Genomic DNA, 26886 nt, shown 5'->3' with positions numbered 1-26886 from the left:
GTCTAGTTGGATACATAATATAGACCAGACAATTGGAGGGTTCACTCAGGAAATTTCAGTTTATGTAGAAACAAAAACGAAAAGAAAAGAAAAAAAGAAAAAAGGTCATTGTACATCTTCTACACATCTACTTCCACGTTTTTCTTTGATACTGTGTTTTTTTTTTTCTTTTTTTCAATTCACTCTTACACTAAATCTATCTCAGAAATTTCAATTGATAAGGCACCATGCTGCAATGTGTCTACAACAGTTAGTGCTGGACAATGCAATCCTGGACAAATTCACTGCAGCAGCAGAAACCAATATTATTTCTGGGATGATTTCCATCCCAGTGAAATAGTGTATGAAGCATCTTCAAAATCGGCATACTCTGCATTATCCTCATTACTTAATGCTTATCCTTTTGGTATTGGTAGCCTAGCAAACACCGACTCTCGTGATAAACTGCGGATACAATAAAGTATGTTTGCAGATGTGTATTCTTTTTTCCTTTTTTTCCCCAACAAAGTGTGTTGTAATACTCTGAAAGTCTGATGAATTACTATGATTTTATGGCCACTTTGTAAACAATCACGGTTTGATGTAAACTATTTAATTATTATTAAAATTAAGTTAAGCCCAATATTTTGTTTTTTCCTTATAGACAAGACATTATTTCATGAACAAATAAAAAATCAATTTACAAAATTACCAAAAAGAAAAACAATTTATACTTTGTCAATGAGTAACCTTAGTTTTACAATTAGCTAAGATTAATTTTTCTTGATTTACATAAGGGTTTTTCTGGTGATCAGTACCCAATGGGCACTTGTTAGCACAGATAAATTACTTAATTTGTTATGTTGATACACACAATCACAATTATTGTGTCCTTTTTCTTATACATTTTTCCATGTTATCTGCACTTTTCTACTAAAAAACTAATACTTGAAACCCCTATTAATGAGTAAGTGGTGCACAACTTAACCAAACAGTTTATATAATTTTTTTTTGTCAATAACTATTTATATAATTAAGCCATGTAAAAGGTGCAATGTCTAGGGATATTGATATGAAGAAATTCCGATCATAAATACAAGATGAATTAATTCTGTATGGCTAATCAATAAAGAACATAAAATCTAACCGCAAAAATTCAAATTCCAGTCAATAAAACAAGATAAAAGATTTCCAATTAACTGATCATTTAAAAAAAAAACATATATAGCATCTAACAACTTCAAGAAACCTGTCATAGTTAGCATCAAGAAGCAGTACAATTAACCGAAAAACTAAACCATTACTATGATAAACACGAGAGGGTACTTTTGTGGACTGTTTTCCGACAAAGATTCGGGGAGGTTGCTTTTGTGAGGATCATGTGGCTGCATATAACGGAATTTTCGCTTGTCAGTGTACCTCGGCCTTGCCATTAAGGTGGAGTTCTCCTGGATGTCGTAATCCGCGAGTGAGCGATCTTCATCTAGTTGTTTGCCGGCGAATACGAGGCTCTGGTGCTGAGGAGGGATTCCATCATTCTGTTGAAGCTTGGCCTTGACGACTTGGATGGTATCGGAAATTTCCACCTCAAGAACAATGGTCCTGCTGCTTTGGGATTTGACGAAGATCTGCATGCTTGCCCGGAATGGACTTAGAATGGTTAAGATAGTTTCGAGAAAGCGTGGACTGTGTTTAGCTGAGAAGCGTGAATTTTGGATTTGAATGATTAAGCGCGGGTTGATTAAGTGGTAGCTTATAAAGCAGGTTATGCGGGAAAAGGATTAAGCAATGAAAATCCTATTTGTGAATCGTTCAGGACACACTACTTCACTTTAATCTGAACTTTTGGAAATTTCTATTGCCTTTTGGAAATCCTTTTTACCCTATAAAACCTTTAAAAAAAAATTACCAAGTGACGGGTGAGATTTAAGAAGTAAAAATGGAGAAAGAGGATTTGAATCGAGAACTCTAATTCATGAGGCTTTTAATTTTAAATACCACTTCACTTTAATCTGAACTTTTGGAAATTTCTATCGCCTTTCACCCTGTAAACTTATTCATTTGGTAATTCAAATATGTTAATCAATTGAACAGGGTAAAAGGGAATGCCATAAATAGAAAACATTGGGAATAAAAGAGTGTAATTATAGGAACAAAAATTATTAAGTCAAAAATTGAAAGTCCTAGAAGCTATGCTGTGTTTGATTTTTGTTGTCACAACCCTCTTACACTATGGATTGGGGGCGTGATGTGCCTTTTGACTTACTATTAGTTAGAAGACATCATCCACATACTATTCTTGCATGATTCGTGACCATTGTTAATATAAAATAAAGGAACATGTGTCACTCTAATACGTAATGTAAAGAAGTGTAACATTAAAAATGTGACACTGTTTGTGAACTCCCAAAATACTAATGTATACTTTATGGAATGAAATTTGTAACATCTGACGAGTAATAAAGAATATATATATATACACACACATATGATTGGTGCAGAAAGCTACCATTAGGAATTTTCTTTGCACTTCTTTCTTGCTTTCTGTTTTTGTATTTCCTATGTTTACTTTATTAATCAATCCCTCCATCCCAAATATTTGTCATTTTTCATGCAACTCAACATTTTAACAATAATGGTCTAGTGGTGATACTTAGACGGAGTTTTTCAAACTTCACCCTCCACATTAAGAAATTTGAAGGGTGTATATTATCTTTCTAAAAAGGACAAGGAATAGGAGTGGCAAAAGAATAAAATTATGTACTAATTTTTTGAAAACGACACCAATTTGGAAAACGCAATAAAGAGAAAATTACGCTTTTAATTTGAGGCTAGGAGCTTGCCCACAAAAAAAAAAAAAAAAAAAAAAAATCGAGGCTAGGAATATCACGTAATTAGTAAGATTGTCAACTGCTGTGAATTGGAGCGGTTGGGGTTTATCCGCATATTGCACTTTATCCCCATCAATTTCTGGTTTTGGTGATTTTGTGTTTTATTGGTTTGACTGAACCCAAATTCGACCCACTAAAATTTTGACCTAGTTGGGTCATAGCCCAATTGTCATACACAAATAAACAACCCAACCCATCCAATTGCTACCCAAACTTTTATCGTCATGTTACTTGTAATTAGGCAAATTTTCATTTGCTTGTTTTATAAATCTGCATTATGAAAAAAAAAACATTTAGCGTGAAAATTATACCCCTAGGAGAATTTATATATGTCTCACAGATATAGACAAGTTGGAGGAGCTAGACAAGTCCTCCTCACAGTGTTAGAGACGGGTGTGAATAAGGTGTTGGAGATTTTGAGTATTTGACATGGAAGCGGTGGAGATGGGCGCAATGGTTGTGATAAGGATAGAGATGGAGGTGACAATAGTGGTAGGGATGGAGATGGAGGTAAGTAATAGTGGTGGTGGAGACAGCGGAGGTGATGGAGACAAAGTTGGTGGTAAAACACCTACATTTTGTTGGGATTGAAGCATGGAGGCAAAAAAGAAAACAATTCTCAAAAAAGATCCCAGCCCAAGGCAAAAAAAGAGACTCTATATAGGAATTCAATAGAAAATCAGTCCTCAAAGTCTCCTCGCTTGTGTCCGATATTATCTCAAATTCTCAAAATTTTCATCCTGAAAACTAGGGATATAATTAAGTCGAGTTGAGTCGAACTCGAATATTATCATACACGAGTTTGACTCGACATGCAAGAAAGATACTCGAACTCGAGCGAGTAGTATTATTAGACTCGAGTTGGAACTCGATGCTTTGCTCACAGAACTCGAGCTCAATTCGCATGGGTTCAAGTCAATGCGAACCTTATTGAGCTCAAGTTAGAAAATTTCATTTTCTTGACAATTTTTTAACGAAAAAACATTATTGCCCTTTAAAAATTTTGATATGACCTGAAACATTTCGTAAATTCAACCACTATTTTGAGTATAAGGGTAATTTTATATAATAATATATTAAAGAATTAAAATTAAAAAGTTCGATAAGGGTCGACCCGCTTTCAAGTATTGCTTCTGGATATTCGAGTTTGACTTACTCGACTTATTGAGTTCAAGGCACTCGATCTCGACTTGAACTCGATCAACCCGAGTTCGAGTCAAGTTTTTAACTGATCTGCAAGCAGATCAGTTTGATTACAACCCTATTGACAATAGTATGATCTTTTGATAGATATGTAGAGAAACAGGTTTAACTAATTTGCAATATGAAACATAGAAGGATTTTCTTGATCTTTATTGAATCAACAAATGTGGTTCAATTCGAACACTCCATAAATTAATCCAAATTGCATATATTTTTCTATATTAGAAGAAATGAAAACTGAATAAATATAGATGTTGACAAGAATCAAAGAATGAGCATTGACTCGTGAATCTTTACTCGAGTCTTGCAACCAGTTATAATTTTTCTTTTTTTTTTCTTCAACTAGTTATAATTTTTTCCAGCTTGTACTTGTTCGTGACGGTAATTAATGAGCTTAATCTTTCCCTGCACTTAATAGTTAATACTAAATTTTTTTTCTTTTTAAAATTTTCTATATAAAATCTAAAGCAATTTGGGGTCGGAGATTGAGACGATATTTTACTGGACCGTTGGTTTTGAGTTCATGCATTAGAAGATTCCAAGTTCACCTCTTCCAAACGTTAGATCATGGTCTTATAATCAGTAATCACACGTCTCCATGTCATAGTTTCTCCTTCGGAACTTTATGTTGCATGTAATCTTTCACAAATCACAGTAACTTTAAAAGTAGCTAGCCATCTTTCAAAAAAGAAAAAGAAAAAAGAAAATTAGCTAGCCAAGAGTGAGAAGTTGTCCTTCCGGGGCACCATTTAATCAGTTGAACAGAATAATGAACAATAATACCATTTAACGAGTTGGCTGGTGGTCACCACCAAAAAATTAAGTATTGGGGGTGGACTTACCTCTCACTAATTTTTCACTATATATGACCGTTTTTAGAGACTTTTATTGATGGTGATTCAACTATCATCGACTTTCTTTTCTTCCTAAATTAGAATAGATTAGATTATATAAATGTCATCGTTATGATAAATAAAAAAATATCACAAACAGGAAACATTTGATAAAAAAAAGCGTAATTGTAGAAACAAAAATTTCTTTAGTCAAAAATTGAAAGTCCTTGAAGCTAGGCGTGTTTGATTTTGTTATGTGACTTTCCGATTACACCATGGCTTGGGTGTGACGCATATTTGACATAATGTTGGTTATCAAAAGACATCATCATCTACTGGATCCTTCAGTTAAATTTAATAAAGTGATTACAAAAGGGTAGAGAGAATAAGGGACAGAAGAATGCCTATCTAGAATTATCTTGGTGAAATCATCTCATGATATATCTTTCTCCTAAAAAAAATACACAAAAATTGTAGATAATTACCAAATATAACAAAAAAAAATAGAAAAGGAAAAAATTGTGAAGAATGCCAAGAGCAAGGTTCTATTTGGCACTCTGAATCTACGACGGTTCTATGATCATTCTAGTTCTAGTAATCATTTCATGGGATTCATCATCTAAATTGGTTGGATGACGTATTAATTGAATGAAAGAACTTTGTTTAGTTCAAGCGTTTTCCACCGTAGAATATAACTAGCCTAGGATAATAACTTAGCATCGATAGCAAGACGACTCTTTTCCCCTAGACTACCTTACACTTCGTGTCACTCTGTGGCAACATAGATATCAAATCACATGAAATGTGATAAACAGATTTGGCCTCTCGAAATACTAGTGTGTTTGCATTGTTACAACCGAAGCAGAATCGATTGTCAGCCCATATGGGGCCGAGACAACGTATTAGACTTCTAAGTGGATCCCGGGATAATCAATGCGTTCTCTACACTATAGGTGAAATGCATGTCAAGAAGTCACACTTGAAGGTTGAAACTTAAAACTTGGAGATATCCTTATACTATATAAGAATGAGTTGGTCTTTGAATTTCAAGAGCAAGGATGGGGCTCTTTTAGAAATATAAGAGTGTTTGAAGTGCAATTAGAATATTGAATATGAGTTATTATAACTAATTTAGTTTTGTTGTAATTACTTAGATGTCCTTTTAGACATTTAAAGTTAGGGATAAGTTTGATATGTGACAGTGTTTGATATCCGATTGAACATTGGGTACAACTGGATTCAGTTTGTGTTTTAGTGAAATTACATAAAAGCCCTTCTAATCATTTAATTGTATTAACATCTAAGTCTTTTAATTTCTTAAATCCTTTTTTATCAGTTATTTGCAAAGTTATGATATATAGATGTTAAGACACAATTAATGTTAATTAGTAGAGAAGTCTGGTTTCTTGGCCGTTAGCATAGTAACCCTCCATTTATTCAAATTCACTTCATTTACTTATAGGTTTTGTTCCACCACAATCATGTAGCATATTGAATTCAGATGTTGCTACATTAGCTACTCACCTTCCCCATTTTGCAATACATTTCTCAATAGGTATGTTTTCTTTAACCAAGCTACTTTTTTGTTGTAAAAAATCTGTAATATTGCAAGTTGTATGTGCAATAATTTTTTTAGTATTTTAATTCAATTGTCCATGTTAGACAAGTTTGATAGGGAAGAGACCACATTTGTTAATTGTTATTTGTGGTTTAAAATAAGTTTATCATCATAAATTCTCCCATTTATAGATTGCATCTATTTCTTTTGTTGTTTTAACTATTAATTAGGGTAATTTTCAAATCGTTTGCTACTTTATTGACTATTCCATTTAGACAAATTTTCACTTCATCTAATTTGCGAATATATTTAACTGTCTACTTAAAACTATTTGGTTGCAAATCTAAAGTATGTACCTCATTACTTTTAATTGTTTTTCTTGAATTGAGTGGATTAAGATTCTTTAGTACTTTTTTGAGATAATTATTCCTCTAAATTAGCATGTTAGTTATTGTATATCTTTGTATAATTATTTCGTGATTGTAACTCCTATCGAGAAGGAGATACTTTGCTATATGTCCTAAATCATACAATAAATTATAATTAATTGATTGATCAATGTGAAGACCTCGTGATAATATGTACTTGGAATCAATATAAATTCAAGAATTTGACTTGCAAGAATCGAAATTCCACTAGCAATGATTTCTTCAAGTATGCTAATTGTTCAAATCTCACTTATATGACAAGATAATGTGGTGGATTGCCCTCGTATCAAGATCAAATTCAAACTAAACAACAAATTTTAATATCCCTAAAGTGCATGAGCATATATAAATAGGTCTTTTATTCTACTAGGTTAGATGCAAAGTGATTGGTCGTATCTTATAATTATGTTTTATTGCATATTATATTTTTTAACTCAATATGTAGCTTATGATTTTTTATTTAATATCACATAATAAAATTGTCATACTTCAATTCTTATACTAGAAAATGCCAAATAATAATTATTAACCATATTTAATTACAGGCACTAAACTCCTGCGCATTGCGTGGGCTTTTCCCACTAGTATTGTTATAATCATGACTTAAAGATGCCTCCAAAATGGACTTTTTTTTCTTTCTTTTTTTCCTTTGTTGTCAACTTAATTATCCCTTAGATGACTAGGCCTTTAATTATCTCGTAGATGGCTCTCCTCCGCAAGATGCACAAAATTCCACCATTGTCGTGTTCACAAGAAGCATAAGATGACCGACATCCACATAAAGATTCGACTTGATGTATTTGCCCTTTGAAACTCTCACAATACGCAGAATTGTCAATTGCTTACCAGTTTTGGACTTCTATGGCATCTGAGTTATCAGAAAAAATGCACCTAGTTTTTGAGTGACTGATTAATTTATGCATGTAAGTTGAAAGTAGAGTTACCAGCCTTCAAAAAATAGAGTGACACCTAAAAGGTATGAAAATAAAGCATGGATACATTTCTCAGCATGCTCAATCTCAATTATTGACTTGGTGTTATTAATTATCATCTAGAAGACGTCAAAGATTTCAAGTATATTATTACTTTTTTTTTTGTTTTTCGAAAACACAAGATTCCAACTCGTGCTTTCAAATAAGTTGGCAAACTGTTTGGATTAGGGTTGCAAACGAATCAAATCATTGCAAGTCGTTCGAGTCAAAACTCGATTCGAGTTCGATCAATATCGAATTGGAGTCGAGTTTGAGTTGGTCAAATTAAAGTCGAATTCGAATTCAAAAATATTAAGTTTCGGCTCTTGAATTCGAATATATATATATATATATATTATTTTAATAATAAAATTATATATATATATTTTTTTTAATATTTTATTATTTATTAAAAATATTATTTTATTTATTAAAATTTAATTTAATTAATTCAAAATTCAATTCGACTGGATTGATTTGAAACTCCGCTGCTTTGAAGTTTGAACCACCAAGTCCCAATTATTGAGTAAAAATTACTCCAGCACATGGGATGGGCAGTGGGCACATGATTAGGGAGAGGGAGGAACCTACGGTAGTTTGTGGGAGTATTATAAGGGATAATTGCAGAAATCTCTCCTGAGGTTTCTAACACTTGTACTGGTCTCCCCGTGGTTTGAAAATTACACTAACCTCCCCTGAACTTACTAATCCTTTGCAAATTCAGTCCAAATAATTAAAATATTATTTTAGGGAGTAAAATTAGAATTTTGTACCAGATTTACCCTTCATGCTACATGTCCAATGAATGACAAAGTACTACAAATTAATTAATAATTAATAAACTTTAAGGGGTGTAGTTTATGAACAAATACGTAGTACCTATTTAAAATATCGGCTCGTTATGGATATTTTATTTTCAAACATTTAATTTATGATAAATATATCAATATTTGTAAGTAAAATTCAAAAAGTGTTATAGTAATATTCTTACAAAAAGAAAATCGGTAAGTTATCTATTTAATATAAATTAAATATTTTTTAAAAAAAGAAATGGCCCATAAAGTATTAATTCTTTATGGCTTTCATTCATTAGATAAGTAAAGTATTGGCTGTTTATGGGTATTTTATTCTAAATTATTTAATTTATATTATATTTAACATCTAATTTCACTCCTTAAAATAATATTTTAATCGTTTGGACTGAATTTGTAAAGAATTAGTAAGTTTAGGGGAGGTCAGCGCAATTTTTCAAATCACAGAGGAGGCCAGTGCAATGTCAGAAACCTCAGGGGAGGTTTCTGCAATTACCCCGTATTATAAAGCAGCAATCCTCGAAGTTGTCGACGCATGGTACAAAATTTCTCCGAAAGAAGGACTGGCTTCTTGAGATAAAAAAAATTATCTCAAAAGAGCGATGGCACAACCACCTCCCAATATCACCAAAAAGTTGGAAGGCAAAGTTGCCATCATAACAGGTGGTGCCCGTGGCATAGGCGAGGCAACTGCTCGACTTTTTGCCAACCATGGTGCCAAAGTTGTGATCGCTGACATCCAAGATGAAGAGGGCCAAACCCTGGCCGAATCAATTGGCTCAAAAACCTGCAGCTATGTCCATTGCGATGTAGCTGATGAAGAGCAGGTCAAGAAAATTGTCGATTCAACTATCCATACCTATGGCCAACTAGATATCATGTTCAGCAACGCAGGAGTATTTAGCAAGTCAAAACAATTGGTGATCGATCTTGACTTTGCAGGACTTGATCGAATCATGGCCATCAACGTACGAGGCACGGCGGCATGTGTAAAACACGCAGCGAAAGCGATGGTGGAAAGGGGAGTAAAGGGTAGCATAGTGTGCACGGCGAGTTTAGCAGCCACCACGGGCGGAGAGAGTTGGACTGATTATTACATGTCAAAACATGCTATTTTGGGGCTGATGAGATGTGCTAGTAAGCAGCTAGGGCCGCATGGGATTAGGGTCAACACTGTTTCACCATTTGCTGTTGCTACACCGCTAGCGTGCAGCTCTTGTCAGATGGATGCTGAGGAATTTGAGAAGTTTCATCAGCCTCTTTCTTGCTTAAAAGGAACTATATTGAAAGTTAATCATATTGCTGACGCTGCTTTATTCCTTGCCTCTGATGATTCTGCATTTATCACAGGGCATAATCTGGTGGTTGACGGTGGATGTACGGTTTGATTATCGATTATCATCGCAACAGATGTTTGTACTTTTCTATTTTTTGAGTTAATTTTGTGAGTAGGTGCATTACTTCTTTTGTGAAAGACAATAATAATAACTTATTATTAGGAGATGAGGATCACTTTAATGTAAGGAGATTAATCTTATGTTTATGTAGTTTTCTCTCTTTTGTTCGAATAGTAAGGTTAGTAGGAAGATTGTAGCTAAAGCTCACGCTTTAGCCAATGTAACCAGAGTTTCATAATGCAAGATTTTATTTCTTTTCTTCTCAAAAATGTAAGGAGATTGTGGATGATGATTTAATGGTTGAAGACAATAACGGACTGGAACGGTTACTGAACCGATGGCTTTCTGGAAACGCTTAAAGGTAGGATAGCTCAGATTTTAAGTTTAGAAAAAAAAAATGTATGGATACGCTATTATCCTTTTCTTCCACGTGATTGAAGGAGTGGAAATTGGGAAGCCACGTCAGTGAGAGTGAGATGAAGACAGAGCTGTGCTACATCGGATCCGGGGTTCCAAAAGGTGTGACACCATTTGCACATGGTGTAATATCATTTGTACAAGGTGTAATAATAGAACAACAGCGAGTAACACTAGAACAACATTTTTGTGGGTCCCACACGGCGTGAAAATCGAGTTACAATGAGTGATCTGAGCCGCACAAATTTTTTTGGCCTAATCATGGCCGTGAACCTTCCGGAACGGTTGTCTCTGACAACAGTTCCAGCCCCTCCTCCTGCTACATCCTTCCGTTTAATAATGACCTGACACAGAGCATTTTTTTTTTTTTTTCAAACGATAACAAATTCATTAATCATGAACAAAAATTACAAAGCTGGAGCACTTGCTCCTACATCATCATTGGCTAAACTAGTCAGCCATTCAGTAAAAGATTCCAGCCACTCAATTTCGTTCATCAGGTTAATGGCAAATTTTGCCAAGTGGTGAGCTACAAAGTTACCTTCTCTTTTGAGAAGGAGAAGGAAAATTCCGTCAAATCTTGTCTAAGCTTTAAAATATCAAAAAGAATGACTCCAATCTTTGGATCCTCTGCCTTTCTCGCATTAATTTTGTCAATTATTCCTTTACAGTCCGATTGTATCATGACATTTCTCCAACCCTTTTGCTTTGCAATATTCAACGCCTGTCTGATAGCCAAAGCTTCCTCTACAGCCGGTTCCCCAAGTTTGTCCTCACTATCTGTCCATGCTCCAATCAAGCCTCCATCATCTTTTCTGGCCACAATTCCTTTCCCCACTCTCTATTTCTGTGTGTTCAGACTGGCATCAGTATTCATGATTATATAACCCTTAGGTGGTAGTGACCACCTAACACCTTTTATAGCTTTGTCCTCCCCTGCTTTTCTGTCAAAGGCCTCCTCACTCCCTACGTTCATATACTCTAACCATTCCAGCATTGCCTTATTCACAGTCTCCCCAGGACACCTTCCATCTCTGTTAAACTGGATACCATTTCTGGACTTCCACACCTGCCATAGAATATTTATAGTAAGAACTATGTGATCCCTCCCCTCAACTCTCTCTTTGGCATCCATCAGACCATTCCACCAAAGCCAAAAATTGTGTCTGAAGTCCAACAATCCATCCCATCTAACAGATGTAGCTTTCCAAATCAATTTTGCATGTCTGCAAAAAAAGACATATGTTCTAGAGTTTCTGTCTTCTCTCCACAGCATACACATCTATCATCTCCTTTTCCAGTTCTCCTCTTCAATACCTCATTTACTGGCAGTATTCTCCGTAAACATTTCCATATAAAATGTTTTAGTTTATTTTTGGTGTTTAGACTCCATAAAAATTTCCAAGCTCCAGAGTTTTCTTCATTTTTGCTGTTATTCCCCTCCCCATACTCAGTCTGCTCCTTCCTGTTGTTCATCTCTTTAGCCATTACATAACCAGTTTTGACTGTGTACTGTCCAGAGAAAGATCTTGGCCAAACTAGTCTATCCTTGCTTCCACATGCACTCAGTGGGATACTCCCTATCCGAGCAGAGCATTAAACAAACAAAATCATTTACTGCGCCTGCAACTCAGAGTAGACGAAAGTATGGTTGCAACCATAGTTATTAAACTTGGTACGGAAAAGAGACTCGCGAAGGAGGAGGATTAACGGGTCACTGGTTCAATCAGTGGATGAGTGATTGAATCAGTGGGTCACTAAATATATTTAAATATTATATCTTATAATTTTTTATATAGGATATATGATATAAATTATTTTACGCATGAATAATAATTTTTACTTAATGTTATAGGAATTATTACTAAAATGAATATTTTCTCACTAAAAAAAGTATATATTTAATTTACTTTCAAAAAATGCAACACACACATGTACATATATAGATATACACATACATACATACACACATTTATACATACATACATGCATACATGCATGCATACATACATATGTAAGTTTCACACCGAGAATTTGAGATTGGCAAAAGGGCACAGTGACCCACGTGTCGACATATGTATGTATGTATGTATGTGTGTATATGTATCTGTATGTGTGCATGCATAACAGTGATATTATATATCGGTTAAGTATATACCTTTTTTCTATAAAAAATATTGTATTTTTAGTGATAGTTCCTTATCACAACAAATGGAAATTAAATATTTATAAAAATTATTTGACATTCAATTTTGTTTCTTTCTCATTATTCATAATTCCTTTTGATATTCAAATATACATTGGTATTCTCTTCGAAAAAAATTAAATAGTATAATTCATCACAACTAAATATTTTTAGTAAAAATAATTTATGTAATTTTTATGGGGTAATTTCAGAAACCTCCCCTGAGGTTTCTGACACTTTCACTGACCTCTCTTGAGGTTTTAAAAATTATATTAACATCCCTTGTTAGAAATTTGGGCCCATTACTTAAATAAGATAAGTGAAAGTACTACTTTGCCCTAAGACATTATGCATTATTACAAATGGATATATGACAAAAAAAAGATTAGGGGACTAAATAAATAAGATTAACTAATTAAACCAAAATAATGATTATTTCATCTCAAATTAGCAACCATAATTACAATAAAAAAATTGCATCAATTGCTATCCTAAGATGGCGCTATTTTTGTGATTGATATCACTTGAAAATAATCAGGACAAACAACCTTATATAATCTACATAGATAGATCTTATGAGCAAGAGAAATAGAAAATTTTTTGATTGACTTATTTTGTTGAATCTTGTGACAAAATAAAACTATTCATGCCTTTTGTTGCTGATTTATTGACTAAGACTTGTATGTTTTCTGCACCAATACTTTTACTTTCACCTCGTCAACTATAATAAAAAGATTATTTATTTTACCCAAATTTAGATGCTTATACTAATAATTTAATGGCATTATAGAGTTAGTTGTGTTTTTTATATGTAGTTGCAAATGACAAAAAATATGACCATTACAATTTGCACTAGCTATGTGCAACGACCATTGTTGTTTCATGTTATAGTTGCTATATCTTTTCAAATTTTACATATATCCCTTGACTTTTATTAATTATTTTATTCTTTTCTAATACAACTTGAGGACAATTAGAAAAGAGTATACATGAAAGAAAATTATCATCTCACTCCTCAATATACTTTTTTAATAATACTTTTTTTTAATTGGATTGATTTTGTTACCAAAATCTTAAGTTCAAGGGAGTTTAGTATAATTTTTAAAACCTTAAGAGAGGTCAGTGAAAGTGTCAAAAACCTCAGAGGAGGTTTATGAAATTATCCCATTTTTTATATCTACAATTGTATCACCATTTGCTAGAGAGTACAATGTTCTTTACTAGTAGAATATAATAACACCACTCTTGAAAATAATAGAACTATCAAAGTATTATGTATTTGAGGGCATAAATGTCTTTCACCCTTCTCCTGTACCGAAACTCTGAGCCACTCGTCTGGTTGATCGTCTATAGGAAGTAATTTGCGACTCAACCCACGCTATAGATGGCAATTTATGCTTAATGTTTTATTAGATTGTCATAGCTTGATCTCTAGTTTCTATTAGCGTCCGATTTCTTGTTTGATAAACACATTCAGCTCTTTGAAATTGCTCAATAAAAGGAAGCTAACCCGAAGATATTCTTGTTGCCTAATTATAGATGATAAGTCCTACAACTTGACCAAAATTTCTTAGAAAATACAAAGTAAGGGAGCTCAGAGGCATAAATATTTACAAAAAGGAGTAATTGAGAAGGGAAAAAGGATGAGAATTTGATGAAAACCTTGTGTAAGTGCAAGACAAAAAATAGATGCAATGGTTTTTGAGTGATCAGCACCTTAGGTGTCAGTGCAAGATAAAAGCACAAGAATTCAACTTTTAAAGCAAAAATCTAAATATAATGTGGGAAAAAGAGTATAGGTGCTTTGCTCTTTGTTTTATTGTTAATTTTCACATGAAGGAGGTAACTTAACCAAAAGCCGCTCTACATAATGCTTTTTTATTTTCTAATAGGGCGATCTCTTCACCTTCAACGAACAATTGCCCAATCACGAGACAGTAATTTCGCGCATCGTGCGGTTGATTGGAAACAGATCTGCAACAAAAGAATATGTAGCTAAATGTTTGTACACTGTTGCATTGGGGAATAATGATTACTTCAACAACTACTTGTTGCCAGAATATTATCCTACAAGCCACCTATATACTCCAAGAGAATTTGCCAGCTTGTTAATTAGGCATTATTCTCAGCAACTACGGGTTGGTTTAGTTATTATTATGTTTACTTTTCTTTAACAAAATTCAGTTTTCGTTCATTATTTTCATGTTCACCAGGTATATAAATTTTAAAAAAATAAAGAAAAAGAAAATTAACTTGAAACCCTTTTGGTGCTAGACTTTGTACAGATTGGGGGCAAGAAAAATAGCTGTTTTTTCGGATTGGTTTGCTTGGTTGCATACCTGCTGAGTTATCTACAGATGGTAACTGTGTGGATTCTATTAACGATGAAGTTCTGTATTCAATGACAAGCTCAAGCCACTGGCTGATGAACTGAATACCGAATTAAACGATGCACAATTTCTTTATGTAGATGTGAGAGCAATCAATTTGAACAATTTTTCCACCCCTGCAGGTACGTTGAGCTCCCATTTTATTGGAACATTCTGTTTGATTGACAAAATAGATTCAACCTTAATAAATAATAAATACTGCATTCAAACAAATTTTGTTGAGGAGATCTTAGTTTATGTTTCTTTTTTTCTTTTTTTTTCCAACAAATGAAGTCATTGTATCAGTCCTGCTGTCTTACATTCCACTGTTTGCTTTGGCTTTTTTTTTTTTTTTTGCCGATTCTGTTCTTTCTTTTTAATTCAATCTTACACTTAATCTATTTCAGAAATTACAATTGGCAATGCACCATGCTGCAAGGTGTCTGCAACAGTTGCTGGTGGACAGTGTATTCCTGGACAAATTCCCTGCAGCAACAGGAACCAATATTATTTTCGGGATGATTTCCATCCCAGTGAAGTAGTAAATGAAGCATATTCAAGATTGGCATATTCTGTGTTATCCTCGTTACTTGATGCTGATCCTTTTGCCATTGGCAGCCTAGCAGGCAAAAACTACTGTCATGATAAAATGAAGATACAATAGACTGTATTTATGTGTCCCATGATATTTCTAATATTCCAAGTTTCCAACAAGTCAAACTCGATGTAATAAAACTTGAGAGTTCGAATGTGCTAGTATGATATTATCTCCTCGATGGAAACAATATGTTACCATTAATCTCAGACTATTTATGATAGGTAGCAATTCTATTACTTATTTTATTATTAATTTCCCCTATTATCTGACCGGATGTGGATTAATTAGTAGATTCTACTCACTTTTCGTAAATTGCATTTATTTCAGGGAGTAGAACGAAAATATGATAACAGGTACCAATTTGACAGAAAAGGGATGCAGATGATAGAGCTTGTCCAACGGGTATTTTTGGAAATGAAGATATCACGCCCATTTTGGTAAATTCCGCGAGGGAAGGACACCTGGGGGGGCTTGGTTCTGCTGAGGGCCGCCGCAATAAAAAGGAGTAAAAAGCTATGTTTTCAAACTCGGACCGGGACTCGACTCGGCAGAGGTCGGGGGTCAGGGGTCAATGGGTTCGACCGGGGTCGATAGGGGGTCGACTCGGATGACGTCATATATACGTCATATATATATATATATATATATATATATATATATATATATATATTATATACACACACACATACCTGCAAATCAAATTTACAAAATATAACCAAAGAACCCAATTATCTAAATTTATATCTAATTCATCAAACAATTCACCAAATTCATCCAAACTCACAAATTTATAAAATAGAAATCCCATATATGTTCAATCATTAACAAATAGCAATCCAAATAAGGTAACAAGTTCATGTTCAAATGCTTGATAATATCAATCTAAATAAAACACCATGTTCCACAGAACTATCTAAGCCATTCTTCATCTTCATCCTCATCATCCTTATCTCCAATTTCATAACTTTCGAAGTCGATATCATCAACATCATCCTCATCATCAAGTTGCACAATATTTGTGTCTTTCTTATCTACAAATCATTTAAATACTCATAAATAAAAATATTCAAAAATAGACACAAATTAAAAAGAAACTTAAATAAAGTTAGCAAATATAAACTTACGTGATTGAGAGGCTTCATTCTCGCTAGTTTTGGGAAATTCTTCTTCAATCATTTCTTCTAACTCATCATAATCAAGCTCTCCTTCTTGTTCCTCATCAATTACCCAAAATTCAACTTTATCAATAGTTTCATAATCCACCGGATCATAAGACCTCTTTTTATATGAAAGCCTACAATGAAAAAAAGAGCAAAAAAAATAAAAGAAGTAAGTAATTTTAAAAAAGTAATAAATTTACAAAAGAAAGTAAGCATGTATAATAGTAATTCCATACCTATTCTTCAAACGTAAATTATAATGAATATAAACAAGATCATTCAACCTTTGATGCTCAAGTCTATTTCTCTTTTTGGTATGGATGCGTTCAAATACACTCCAATTGCGTTCACATCCCGAAGAAGAAGATGTTTGGCTCAAGAGTTTAATTGCCAACTTTTGTAAATGTGGAGCATCATTACCAAACAATTTCCACCACTCATCTATATTAGTAAGACATAATTAGTAATCTTTTTTTAAAAAAACCAACAAAAGTAATTCTTAACATAATCAATGTGAAATTAGAGTAGGCATACCTGGACGGGCAGTTTTGTGAGTATTTTGAGCAAATTCAAATCCAAAACTTTGATCCTTTGACCTAAACATTGATATTTCATCCATCATATATTGAAGTCCATCCATTTTTAGCTTTTGCATGACTTCTAAAACACTTTTCATAATCTCAGGCATGTGACAAGGGCTATCCTTATCATATTGAAAGGCCAGATTCAACCAAAAGGCAGCTGCATGAAGATCTTTTTTCAACATATTATCCCACCTCCTATCAATTATATCAATGTATGGACCATAGAACTTTTTCTTGTTCTTAAACAGCTCTTTAATGCCATTAACAACTCTCCACATGCCTTCATATACATAACCCAATGATGGTTTTTCATCAGAATCACAAATGCGCAACAAGCGCATAATTGGACCCATAATTCTCACAATAATCAAACAATTATTCCAAAACTTCCCATCAACAACAATTTGTTTGACTTCTTTACCTTTTTCATTTTTCAACTCTCTCTTGTATGCACTAGAAGTCACTAAAGCCTCCAAATGTTGTTTCAAATCATGAAGATTCTTCAAAGCAATAAAATTAGTACCAAATCGTGTTTCCGCAGGACGAAGAATCTCTCTCCAACCAGGCCTTTTTCTTAACCAACTAAGAATCCACTTTCGATTATGAACATACACAGTGACTCTTGAAGCAAGAGTAATTACATCTTTCACATGAGTCATTTCTCCAATATCTTTCATAATTAAATTCAAACAATGTGCTGCACAAGGAGACCAACTAATTGTAGGATATTTTTCAGAAAGTAATCGACCGGCAGCTTTATAATTACTTGCATTATCTGTGACCATGTGAACAACATTACTAGATCCAACAATCTCAACAATTTCTGAAAACAGATTGCACAAATATTCAGCATTAGACTCAAAATCTGAAGCATCAACAGATTTGATAAATGAGATCCCACTAGGACAATAGACCAAAAAATTGATCAAACTTCTTTGCCTATTATCCTTCCAGCCATCACCCATAATTGTGCAACCAGTTTCAGCCCATTTACTACGTAGATTGTCAACAATTAATTCAACTTGCTTCTTTGCATCTTTCAACAAAGTTACCCTTAAAGCATGATAACTAGGTCCTTGATAACCATGACCCATACTTGTTATTTTTCCAATTGCTTGTTGGTAATAGGGAGAATTACAAGCATTCATTGGAATACATGCATCATAAAACCACAAAGCTATAGCCATGTCAGTATCATGCCATCTCTCTTTACTTTGCATACAAGACTTGATACTCGGTTGAGAGTGATCAAGAGATTTACCTGTCATATAAGATTCAATGCCATGTGCCTTTCTTTTTCCCTTATTCCCACTCATGTTAGTTTGAGTCTTTGTTTTTGGATGAGGAATTTCTTGAATATCATCATCTTCAAATCCCGCTACACTTCGGCCCAATGGATTTCCAATTTCAAATATCCCTTTTTTCTCTTTTGCTTTTTTAACATTTTCGTTCAATGAATCTTCCATTATCTGCTGAACATCATTTGGCACATTTTTGCATGGAGCCACATTACCCTTTACTTTTGCAAAATGATGCTTCACTCGATTAATACCTCCCCCTCTAAAAATACTACTGCACCATTGACATATCAAAATTCTTCTACCTTGTGAATCTTGTCCTTCTATAGCATATCTCCAAGCTATATCAGTTTTTTGCCTAACATTTTCAGAACTTGACTTTGATGCCGATCCTTCATTTGTTGGTGTGGACTGTGAATCGGTACCTTCCATTGTCCTACATTAGAAAGAACATTGAAAATATTAAATAATTTAAAAAATCTCCTATAAATGAAAATCTACAGCAATTATGCATAGCCATATATGCACAGACATTAGCTATCATTAGCCATATGTGTACAGCCATTGAGTATGAGAAAAGAATATCAAAGCTAAAAGTATGTTGAAATTGAAGTCCGCAGGAACTATATGGTTTTTCAAAGGCTTGTTGGCAATGAATCCTGCTTGCTATGAATCCTGCTTGTTGGCAATGAATCCTGCTTGCTATGAATCCTGTTTTCAAACTCTATGAATCCTACTTGCTGCCACATGTAATAGATAAGCTTTACTTTTCTCTCTATTTGCCACTTGCATTATTCAATTCTGTTTAGGCCCTCGAGAAAGTTTTCATTTTCTGGTGTTCTATAGCCTATCAGAGGATGTGTTCTCCACTTATATAATTCTCATTAGTTTTTTCCTTCCAAAAAGAAAAGCAATTGTCTTATTCATTGTCAACTACTTGCTTTTCTATACTTAACTTTTTTTTTCTTCTCTATTCATTCAATTCAGAATGGGTTTTTCTATATTTACTTTCTTTTTTCTTCTGTATTCATTCAATACAGAATGGGTTTCCAAATTTAATTCTGATAAGGTTTTTTTTTTTTACATCAATCTTGTTCATTGTCAAACGGTAGCCGAAGTAGCTCAAGATTAATATGATAGCAGTCTCTGCAGTAGTATTTAAACATTCAATTGAAAGAAGGAATTCATAAAATGCGAATGTACTTTAGAGTGCTCTTAATGATTCGAGAAAATATGTATTGATAATTTAAGCAAGTGTCATGAAGCATTTCTTGTTAGATTTTTTCCACCCAAGAATTGCAATACAAAGTATAAACCAGAATATGAAGTTAAATGTTCAAATATCAAATACATATATAAACTAGTACCAGTTCACTTTCACTGTTAAATCATACATGTTAGTGATCGTTCACATTAGCTACTCATTGGGGGTTTTGCTCTTCCTAAGCCAGCCACATTGGATTTCTTTTTCACTCTTTTAAGTGTGATAAAACCCGGCCAGTCAACAAAACCTGATGGAACGTGGTTAAAATAACTGGGATTAAAGGTTGGGTTTTCTTATCATTTTGGTAAAGATGTTCCATTGATTTTTCCCAGGCTTAAGCGCGAACAATATGATCAATTGTTCTTTTTATCCTTGTTATGTTGCCATTCTTTTATCAAGTCTAATGAAAGTCTGAAAAGGAGGATGATAGATGAGAAATCGATCACCAAACCTGTGGAACTCCCTGTCCAGTAATATTTGTTTAAGCAGAAAAGCCTAACAATGGTGTCTTATGGCACGCAACCTGGAAACTTCCAATCAGTAACGGGGAAGGCCACATTTTGTCAGGCCAAAGTTTATATACCTTATTCCTATAAGCTAAGACAGGGTTCAGATTCATAAACCAGTAATGTAAAATCTCCAATTTAACGAAACATAATCAGTCAACATTTTATCGTTTTATAATGGATAAAACCATTAAAGCTCATGGTTAACAAAAATAGAAGGTCTAGCTATTAAAATGTGCATATGATTGGGGGTGCTAAATTATAGGACCTGGAGGTTTATCATACTTGTCTGTCCTCTCAAAATCATCTTCCATTCAAAGTAATCCTCATCCATTTCATCCCTTCCATGTAATCCTCATCCATTTCATCCATGTAAAAATGGTAGAAAGTTTTTAACATACGCCATAATAGTTTAGTTTTTGAAAAATCACAGGCGTCATATTCGGGCAACAATAAATTTGCAAACTGATACATTTGTCTTTCATCTAGGTGATTCAGTTAGCTGGAAAGGGAGAAACGTGCATAAAAGAAAGGGAGAGAACTGAGAACAGAGCACAACAGTTGTGGCCTTCGTATTAGTTTCACACCCGCAATATCCAATCCCGAAGGCCCAGCATAATGAATCAAAAAATTCCAGCCACATATCAACTTTAGCATAACAAATCAGCAATAATAGCCTTCAGATTGGAAAAATTACCAGATTTAGGCTTTAGCTTCAGTTCACCCGCTTGCTAACTACTTGTTTCTCTTGAAATCTGAACGAACTGGTGGTGTTGCGGCGGTGGAGGCCAGAGATTGAAGGCTGTGGATCTCAAGAGCGATGGAGGCCAGAGATCGGCGATGGATCTCAAGAGCGGCGGTGGTGGCTGAACTGCTGTGGTTATCGGCGAGGTTATTGCCTATCGGCTGAAGAAGAAACACTCAAACAGAAGCTCACGAAAGCTTTTGTCAATTTTGCTCTATTTTTTCAGTCAATTTTTAGCGTTTTTAGTTGGTCAATTTGTCAAAGTCTGACCCAAAAAAAGGCCGAAAATGGAAAAAAATAAAAAACCGGAGTTAACCAAAAATTCCGGTTCACCGGTCCAACCCGAGTTATGACCGAGTTTGACCGGTTTTTTAACAGCCGAGTTTTTTAGCTAGCTCGGACCGGATGCCTGGCCGGTTCCCGGTCCAACCGGTCCGACCGGCCGGTCCGGTCCGAGCCTGAAAACACAGGTAAAAAGAAGGAAGTTGGGCGGCGAGTTTTTTCTTAGCTTTCTCGGCTGTAGCTTAGCAGAAATGTTTTGACTCTTCTTGACTTGGACTTTTCTTGTTAGTTTTCCTTTGGCTTTTCTCCACGCATGTGAGGAGGAAGCAACTTTTTCTTTTAGCTTTGACTTTTCCTCCTTGTACCGCTGGAGTGGTTTTGCTATACGGATGCTGGGAATAATAAATAGATTCAATTGCTGCTTGAGACTTTCATTTGCGTTCTTTCTGTTCGACGAATTGCAACTTCCTGAAACGCAGACAATGGTCGTGACTTCTGCTGAAATTTCCCGCGGGCGTAGTTCATCCAATATGAGCTAATCCCCTCACTCTAGTCAAGAAACGACGGATGCTTTGGGTTACCTAAAAATTGTGAGATCGATTTAATTTAATCTTTCCCTTTTAATTATTGGTATTCGCATATTCCTTGATTGCAGTGCTTATGATTGTTCAATTAATTGGTTGTCTTGGATCCGGATAATTAATTGATTTGGTAATCTATTGTCAATTAGGGCATTAAATCCGTAATTGTTTAATTGCTCTAAAATAGTGACAACTGGCATGATTAGGTTTGTGTTAGGGGAATACGCGGGCTAATCTAAAATAACCCTGGTAGTGCGTTATTTGGTTAGAATAGGGCTCCTCTAATACGTAAGGCAATTGGGGAATTAAATCCTATGGGCGTACCAAGGATTATTTCTCAATTAGAGCAGTGATTAACGGGCGTACCTTGATCACCGACACAGTAAGGAGGGGTTGACTGTCATCGCTTGTTTGGTAGTTATAACCTATTTATTGATAAATAATTGGAATTGGCTTTGCATCGATGATCAATTAGGTGAACCATTGCTGAAGTTATTTCTTGGCTAAATCCTTAATTATTACTCATTTGATTTTAATATTTTGTTATTTAATTTTTAGTAGTTTCTTAGATTTTATTTGGATTTCTTTGAGTGTCACCTTCTACACAAAAACACCCCCCTTTGTCACTGTGAATTTGAAAAGAAACAATTACTCCCAGTCCCTGTGGATTCGACCCTGCTCACCGCTATCTACAGAAATTACTTTTAGTTTGAGCAGGTTTTATTATTGCACAGGCTTCGACAACCTGTCAATTTATAATTACTATTAGAATTGTGTAAAAGCCTGATGTTTGTGTAGAATCCTCGTTCAGAATTTATTAAGTGTTCTTATAGTTCTAAAAGACCTTTATGTAATCACATGTTTGAGTGAGGATTCAAACCATGGCTTTATTAGTCCAAAAGACCTCGTTAATTTGTTTCATGAGATGACACAAGGTTAAATTATTAATATTATGTTATCCCATATTTAGTTACTTTTATGCAATTAGACATTTCATTTTACCAAGTTAATCCCTCATTCGTAAGATAAAATAATCTTACATTGGAGGTGATAACAGTTTTTCCAAGATAAATAAGGGGTGGGATTATACCATGTTCAACTAGTTTGCCCCTGTGATTGTTTTAACCCTAACACTCTCAAAACTATATAACCTACTTAAAAAAATAAAAATTAGGAGGGGTGAGATTTAGAAAGTGAGGTGGCGAAAAGAAGATTTGAACTCATAATTTCTACATCCTGATACTATACATTAAAATCGAACCTTAATAAAATGTTAGTGGCCCAAGCCCAGCCTGCTGCAAGGTTTCTCTCTCTCTCACACACACACACACGCATATATATATAAATTAAGACCCAATGTGAGCCCACTTCATAGTATTGATTCGGTATGAAATTGGACCAATGTATATATGTATACAATTATCTTATTTATTTGACAATATGTAATCGGTCAAGCCTTATTTGGACTAACCTAACTTAGCTCAAACTTGACCCATATTTTTAGTCGGACTGCAAGTTGAGATTCAAGCCAGCGCTGTTTTTAAACGAGCCGAATGTGTCGACTTTAAGCCGATAACATATTATAAATCCTACAAGGCTTGAATTGCTCAAAGAAAAAAAAAAGAGCTAGTATAAATTTTCATTTTTCATATTAATGTATATAATTGTGAAATTTATTCAATTCATTTTTTTAAAAATTATTTTTTGAATTGGAAAATAGAAGTACTGCTCATCGCAAGTATGTTGGTCTCTATAAAAGCAAGGTTATTTCTAACTAAACAAGCAAAATAAGTGATTCAATTCATTCAATTCGTTAACCAAAGGAAAAGAGTTTAGGATGCGCTAATGGCCCGTGAATTTGATTTTTTTTGGTGCTTTTTCTGTTTTAGACAAAAATTTACTTTATTAACAAACAAAAATACCAGCTTAGACTTTGTCGAGAGTAACTTGAATTAATGAATAAAGTTCAGGTTTTTCGTTCATGTTTACTCTACAAAACTCAATGACCAGGAAAACACTTTCCTGTTCGTGTACAGAGTTCAGTTGTTTAAGATGTGTCGAACTTCAAACTTAGCGGTGGAGCCAAGACTATTTTCAGTTGGGCACAAGCGAAGGAGAAATTTTAGTTTCGTGAATAGAAGCAGAAGTGCAGAACTCCAAAATCTTTTAATGAAGTGAAAGAGACATTTGCAGTGCATAACATACTGTAGTGGGGCCAATCTACGTACGCCACGTATCAACTCGTATGCGGCAGCTCGGACGGATCAGTTCGGACATAGTGGGCACCAGTTCGGCCGTTTCCACCGCCATTCAGCCATGTGTGCTTAATGGGCCGTGCCTCCCGCGCCTTTCGGAATTAGCAGGTGAAACCCTAGAAAGACTCCCCCTTGACCAGGACTCGTAGTCCTATAAGGAAACTCTCACTCTCAAGCCTATAAATATAGCATCACAAGACGACGCAACGTACGCCTTCAACAGTACTTTATACTGCTACTTTACTCTCCAACTCTTGCTGACTTGATCGTCGGAGTTATTCTGGGGAACCAAGCCCCGCCGTTTCTCCCTTTGCAGGTCGGTCCGCTTGTTCACCTTCTGTTAGCTCGGCCATTTCCAGTCAATTCGGCTCGCAGCAGCTCAGCTCGGATCGCATTTCTGGACAGTCGCATCAATTGACGCCGTCTGTGGGAACGAAATTCTTCTCTTGCGAAAACATGCCGAGGACTCGATCTCAGAGGAACGCCGACGAATCTAAAGGGAACGAGCGAAGTAACCCTCAGCACCCTGGTGAAGATCAAATTCAGGGGAACGAGGGGGACGGGCTCTTGCGGATCCCGCCCGAACAGCTGGTGCAAACGGTGGCGGCAAATCTACCTACTTTCGAGGTGATTATGAACTACCTCAAAGAACAAGCCAGAGGCCAACAGGATCAGGAGCCCAAGACACGGAGAAAGGGAGGCGATGGGCCTTCGGAGTCTAGGACGGGAAGCCCCAATCCCCGACAGAAGCGGGCAAGGAAGGAGTTCAGGCGAGAACAGATCGAAATCCAAGAGCCCTCTCACAGGAACTCCCGAACTGAACACCCGGAGCTCTTCCGGGGGTTCTCGCGGAGGGAGATCTCCCCAAAGAGAGATGAACACCAGGTGCGGGACGAGCTGGATCTTCTGTTAGATCCGGAGGCGGACAAATATATCGCCTCCCCCTTTGTGCCCGACATTTAGGACTACCCGCTGCCCGCAAAGTTCAAAATACCGAACATGAAATCCTACGATGCAACCACGGATCCAGAGGATCACCTGTTCGCATTTATGATGCAAATGCGCCTATAAACGGTCGCGGATGCGATCGGATGCAAGACCTTTCCGATGTTCCTGGAGGGAAAGGCGTGTCAGTGGTTTCAGAGACTACCCCTAGGTCAATCCGGTCTTTCGCCCAGCTCGCACGACTGTTCTCAGCACAGTTTATCTCGTCGCGAGCCTTTTCCAAGGGTGCGGCTCACCTGATGTCGATCCATCAGAACCCCAAGGAGTCACTGCGTGAATACATGGTGCGATTTAACAATGAGTCCCTCCAGGTCCGGGATCGGGACGATAAGGTCGTCATGGCCGCTTTCATCAATGGGTTGCGCAAGCAAAAGCTATACACTGAGTTTGTGGAGAAATCTCCCCAGTCAGTTCAGAAGATGCTTGACCGAGCTCATGAGAAGGCTAATGCAGAGGAAGCCAATCGCTTAAAGGGCGCGCAGGAAAGAACACCTTCGACCGTCGACCCAGGAGCAGCCCCTGGTCGGGTGCGAACAAGCCCTTCGAGAGAGAGAGAGAGCCTGGACTTCCCTCACAGTGCCCAAGGCCCAGGTCCTTGCGGTAATGGAGCAGGAGGGCCTCTCTCGGTCTTCCCCACAGTTGATCGGTGACAGGAGCTGACGAGATCGGAGCCTGTATTGCGCCTACCACAGTGACGTAGGACATAATACTGAAAATTGCCATCACCTCAAGAAAGACATCGAGAAGCTGATCAAACGAGGGCACCTGAGTCAGTTCATACAGGGTGGACGAACAGACCAGAAATCAGGAGGGTATAAGCGCGAACGCACGAGCTATTAGCGCGATCGGCCTCAGGATCCCCATGACCGAACTCCCCAGCTAGAGGTGTGCAGAATTTGGTCGGGGTGATCAACACCATTGCAGGGGGACCAGTGGGAGGAGATAGTCATACGGCACAACGTAGTAATCGCCCCCTCCTGATGGAGAGAGCTCGAGCAAACGATTGAAGATGTATGAGGAAATCATCTACGGACCTGAGAATGCAGTACCACTCGCCTCCAATAACCACGAGGTCATCGTAATAGAAGTTATAACCTGCAACTACAAGGTCAAAAAGGTATATATAGACAACGGGAGCGCCATTGACGTATTATACTACAAGACCTTCAAGGAACTGCAATTGGAAGACAAGAAGCTCATCCCAGTCCGAACTCCCCTGATCGGTTTCGCAGGGCCACCGATAAGACCTGAGAGGATGATAACCTTTATGGTCACAGTGGGGGCACCGCCAAAATGCCGAACTGTCCCCGTAAACTTCGCGGTGGTGAAGGAGCCGTTTTCATACAACATGATCTTGGGGCGGTCGACCTTGAACGCGCTCCAAGCTGTCTGCTCAACGCTGCACCTTAGCACGAAGTTCCCCACCCCTGCAAGGATAGCTGAAGTACTAAGGGGTCCAAAGATAGCTCGGGTATGCTACATTGCAACTCTCAAGGGTAAGAAGAAACTGGTGGCTCAGACAACTCGCTTAGAGCCCTGGGAGCCAATGAAGAAAAAAGAACGGT

General features: G+C 36.0%; 2 protein-coding genes across 6 annotated transcripts; one reads left to right on the top strand and one right to left on the bottom strand.

The window, feature by feature from the left end:
• The first annotated feature begins 9223 nt into the window (after nt 1-9223).
• Nucleotides 9224-10341, top strand: LOC113731132 ((-)-isopiperitenol/(-)-carveol dehydrogenase, mitochondrial-like). Its single transcript, XM_027256220.2, has one exon. It carries the CDS (start codon nt 9278-9280, stop codon nt 10061-10063), a length of 786 nt encoding a protein of 261 aa, XP_027112021.1. The 5' UTR covers nt 9224-9277; the 3' UTR covers nt 10064-10341.
• A 6069-nt stretch (nt 10342-16410) lies between these two features.
• On the bottom strand, nt 16411-21448 carry LOC113731127 (uncharacterized). 5 transcript variants are annotated; one of them, XM_072079188.1, is made up of 7 exons: nt 21151-21446; nt 20739-20807; nt 18989-19119; nt 17336-18904; nt 17038-17242; nt 16766-16935; nt 16411-16672 (listed from the first exon to the last, which is right to left on the bottom strand). In XM_072079188.1, exons 2-7 carry the CDS (start codon nt 20765-20767, stop codon nt 16551-16553), a joined length of 2226 nt encoding a protein of 741 aa, XP_071935289.1. In that variant the 5' UTR covers nt 20768-20807; nt 21151-21446; the 3' UTR covers nt 16411-16550. The 5 variants fall into 5 exon arrangements, 4 of the variants coding, with proteins under 4 accessions (XP_071935289.1, XP_071935291.1, XP_071935290.1 ...); XM_072079190.1 differs by having other exon boundaries at nt 17086-17242; XM_072079189.1 differs by lacking the exon at nt 20739-20807 and having other exon boundaries at nt 21151-21445.
• Between the last annotated feature and the right edge of the window lie 5438 nt (nt 21449-26886).

Source organism: Coffea arabica, chromosome 2e (genome assembly GCF_036785885.1).
Source record: "Coffea arabica cultivar ET-39 chromosome 2e, Coffea Arabica ET-39 HiFi, whole genome shotgun sequence".
Lineage (NCBI taxonomy): Eukaryota > Viridiplantae > Streptophyta > Magnoliopsida > Gentianales > Rubiaceae > Coffea > Coffea arabica.
The sequence above is the reverse complement of the archived record's forward strand: the minus strand, read 5'-3'. Positions and strand labels throughout refer to the sequence as shown.

Coding starts and splice junctions, on each gene's coding strand:
- LOC113731132 (XM_027256220.2), top strand. CDS start 9,278: ATGGCACAACCACCTCCCAATATCACCAAAAAGTTGGAAGGCAAAGTT.
- LOC113731127 (XM_072079188.1), bottom strand. CDS start 20,767: ATGGAAGATGATTTTGAGAGGACAGACAA. Junction 16,936..17,037: donor AATTTACGTTTGAAGAATAG/GTATGGAATTAC, acceptor TTTTCATTGTAG/GCTTTCATATAAAAAGAGGT. Junction 16,673..16,765: donor GAATGAAGCCTCTCAATCAC/GTAAGTTTATAT, acceptor AATGATTTGTAG/ATAAGAAAGACACAAATATT.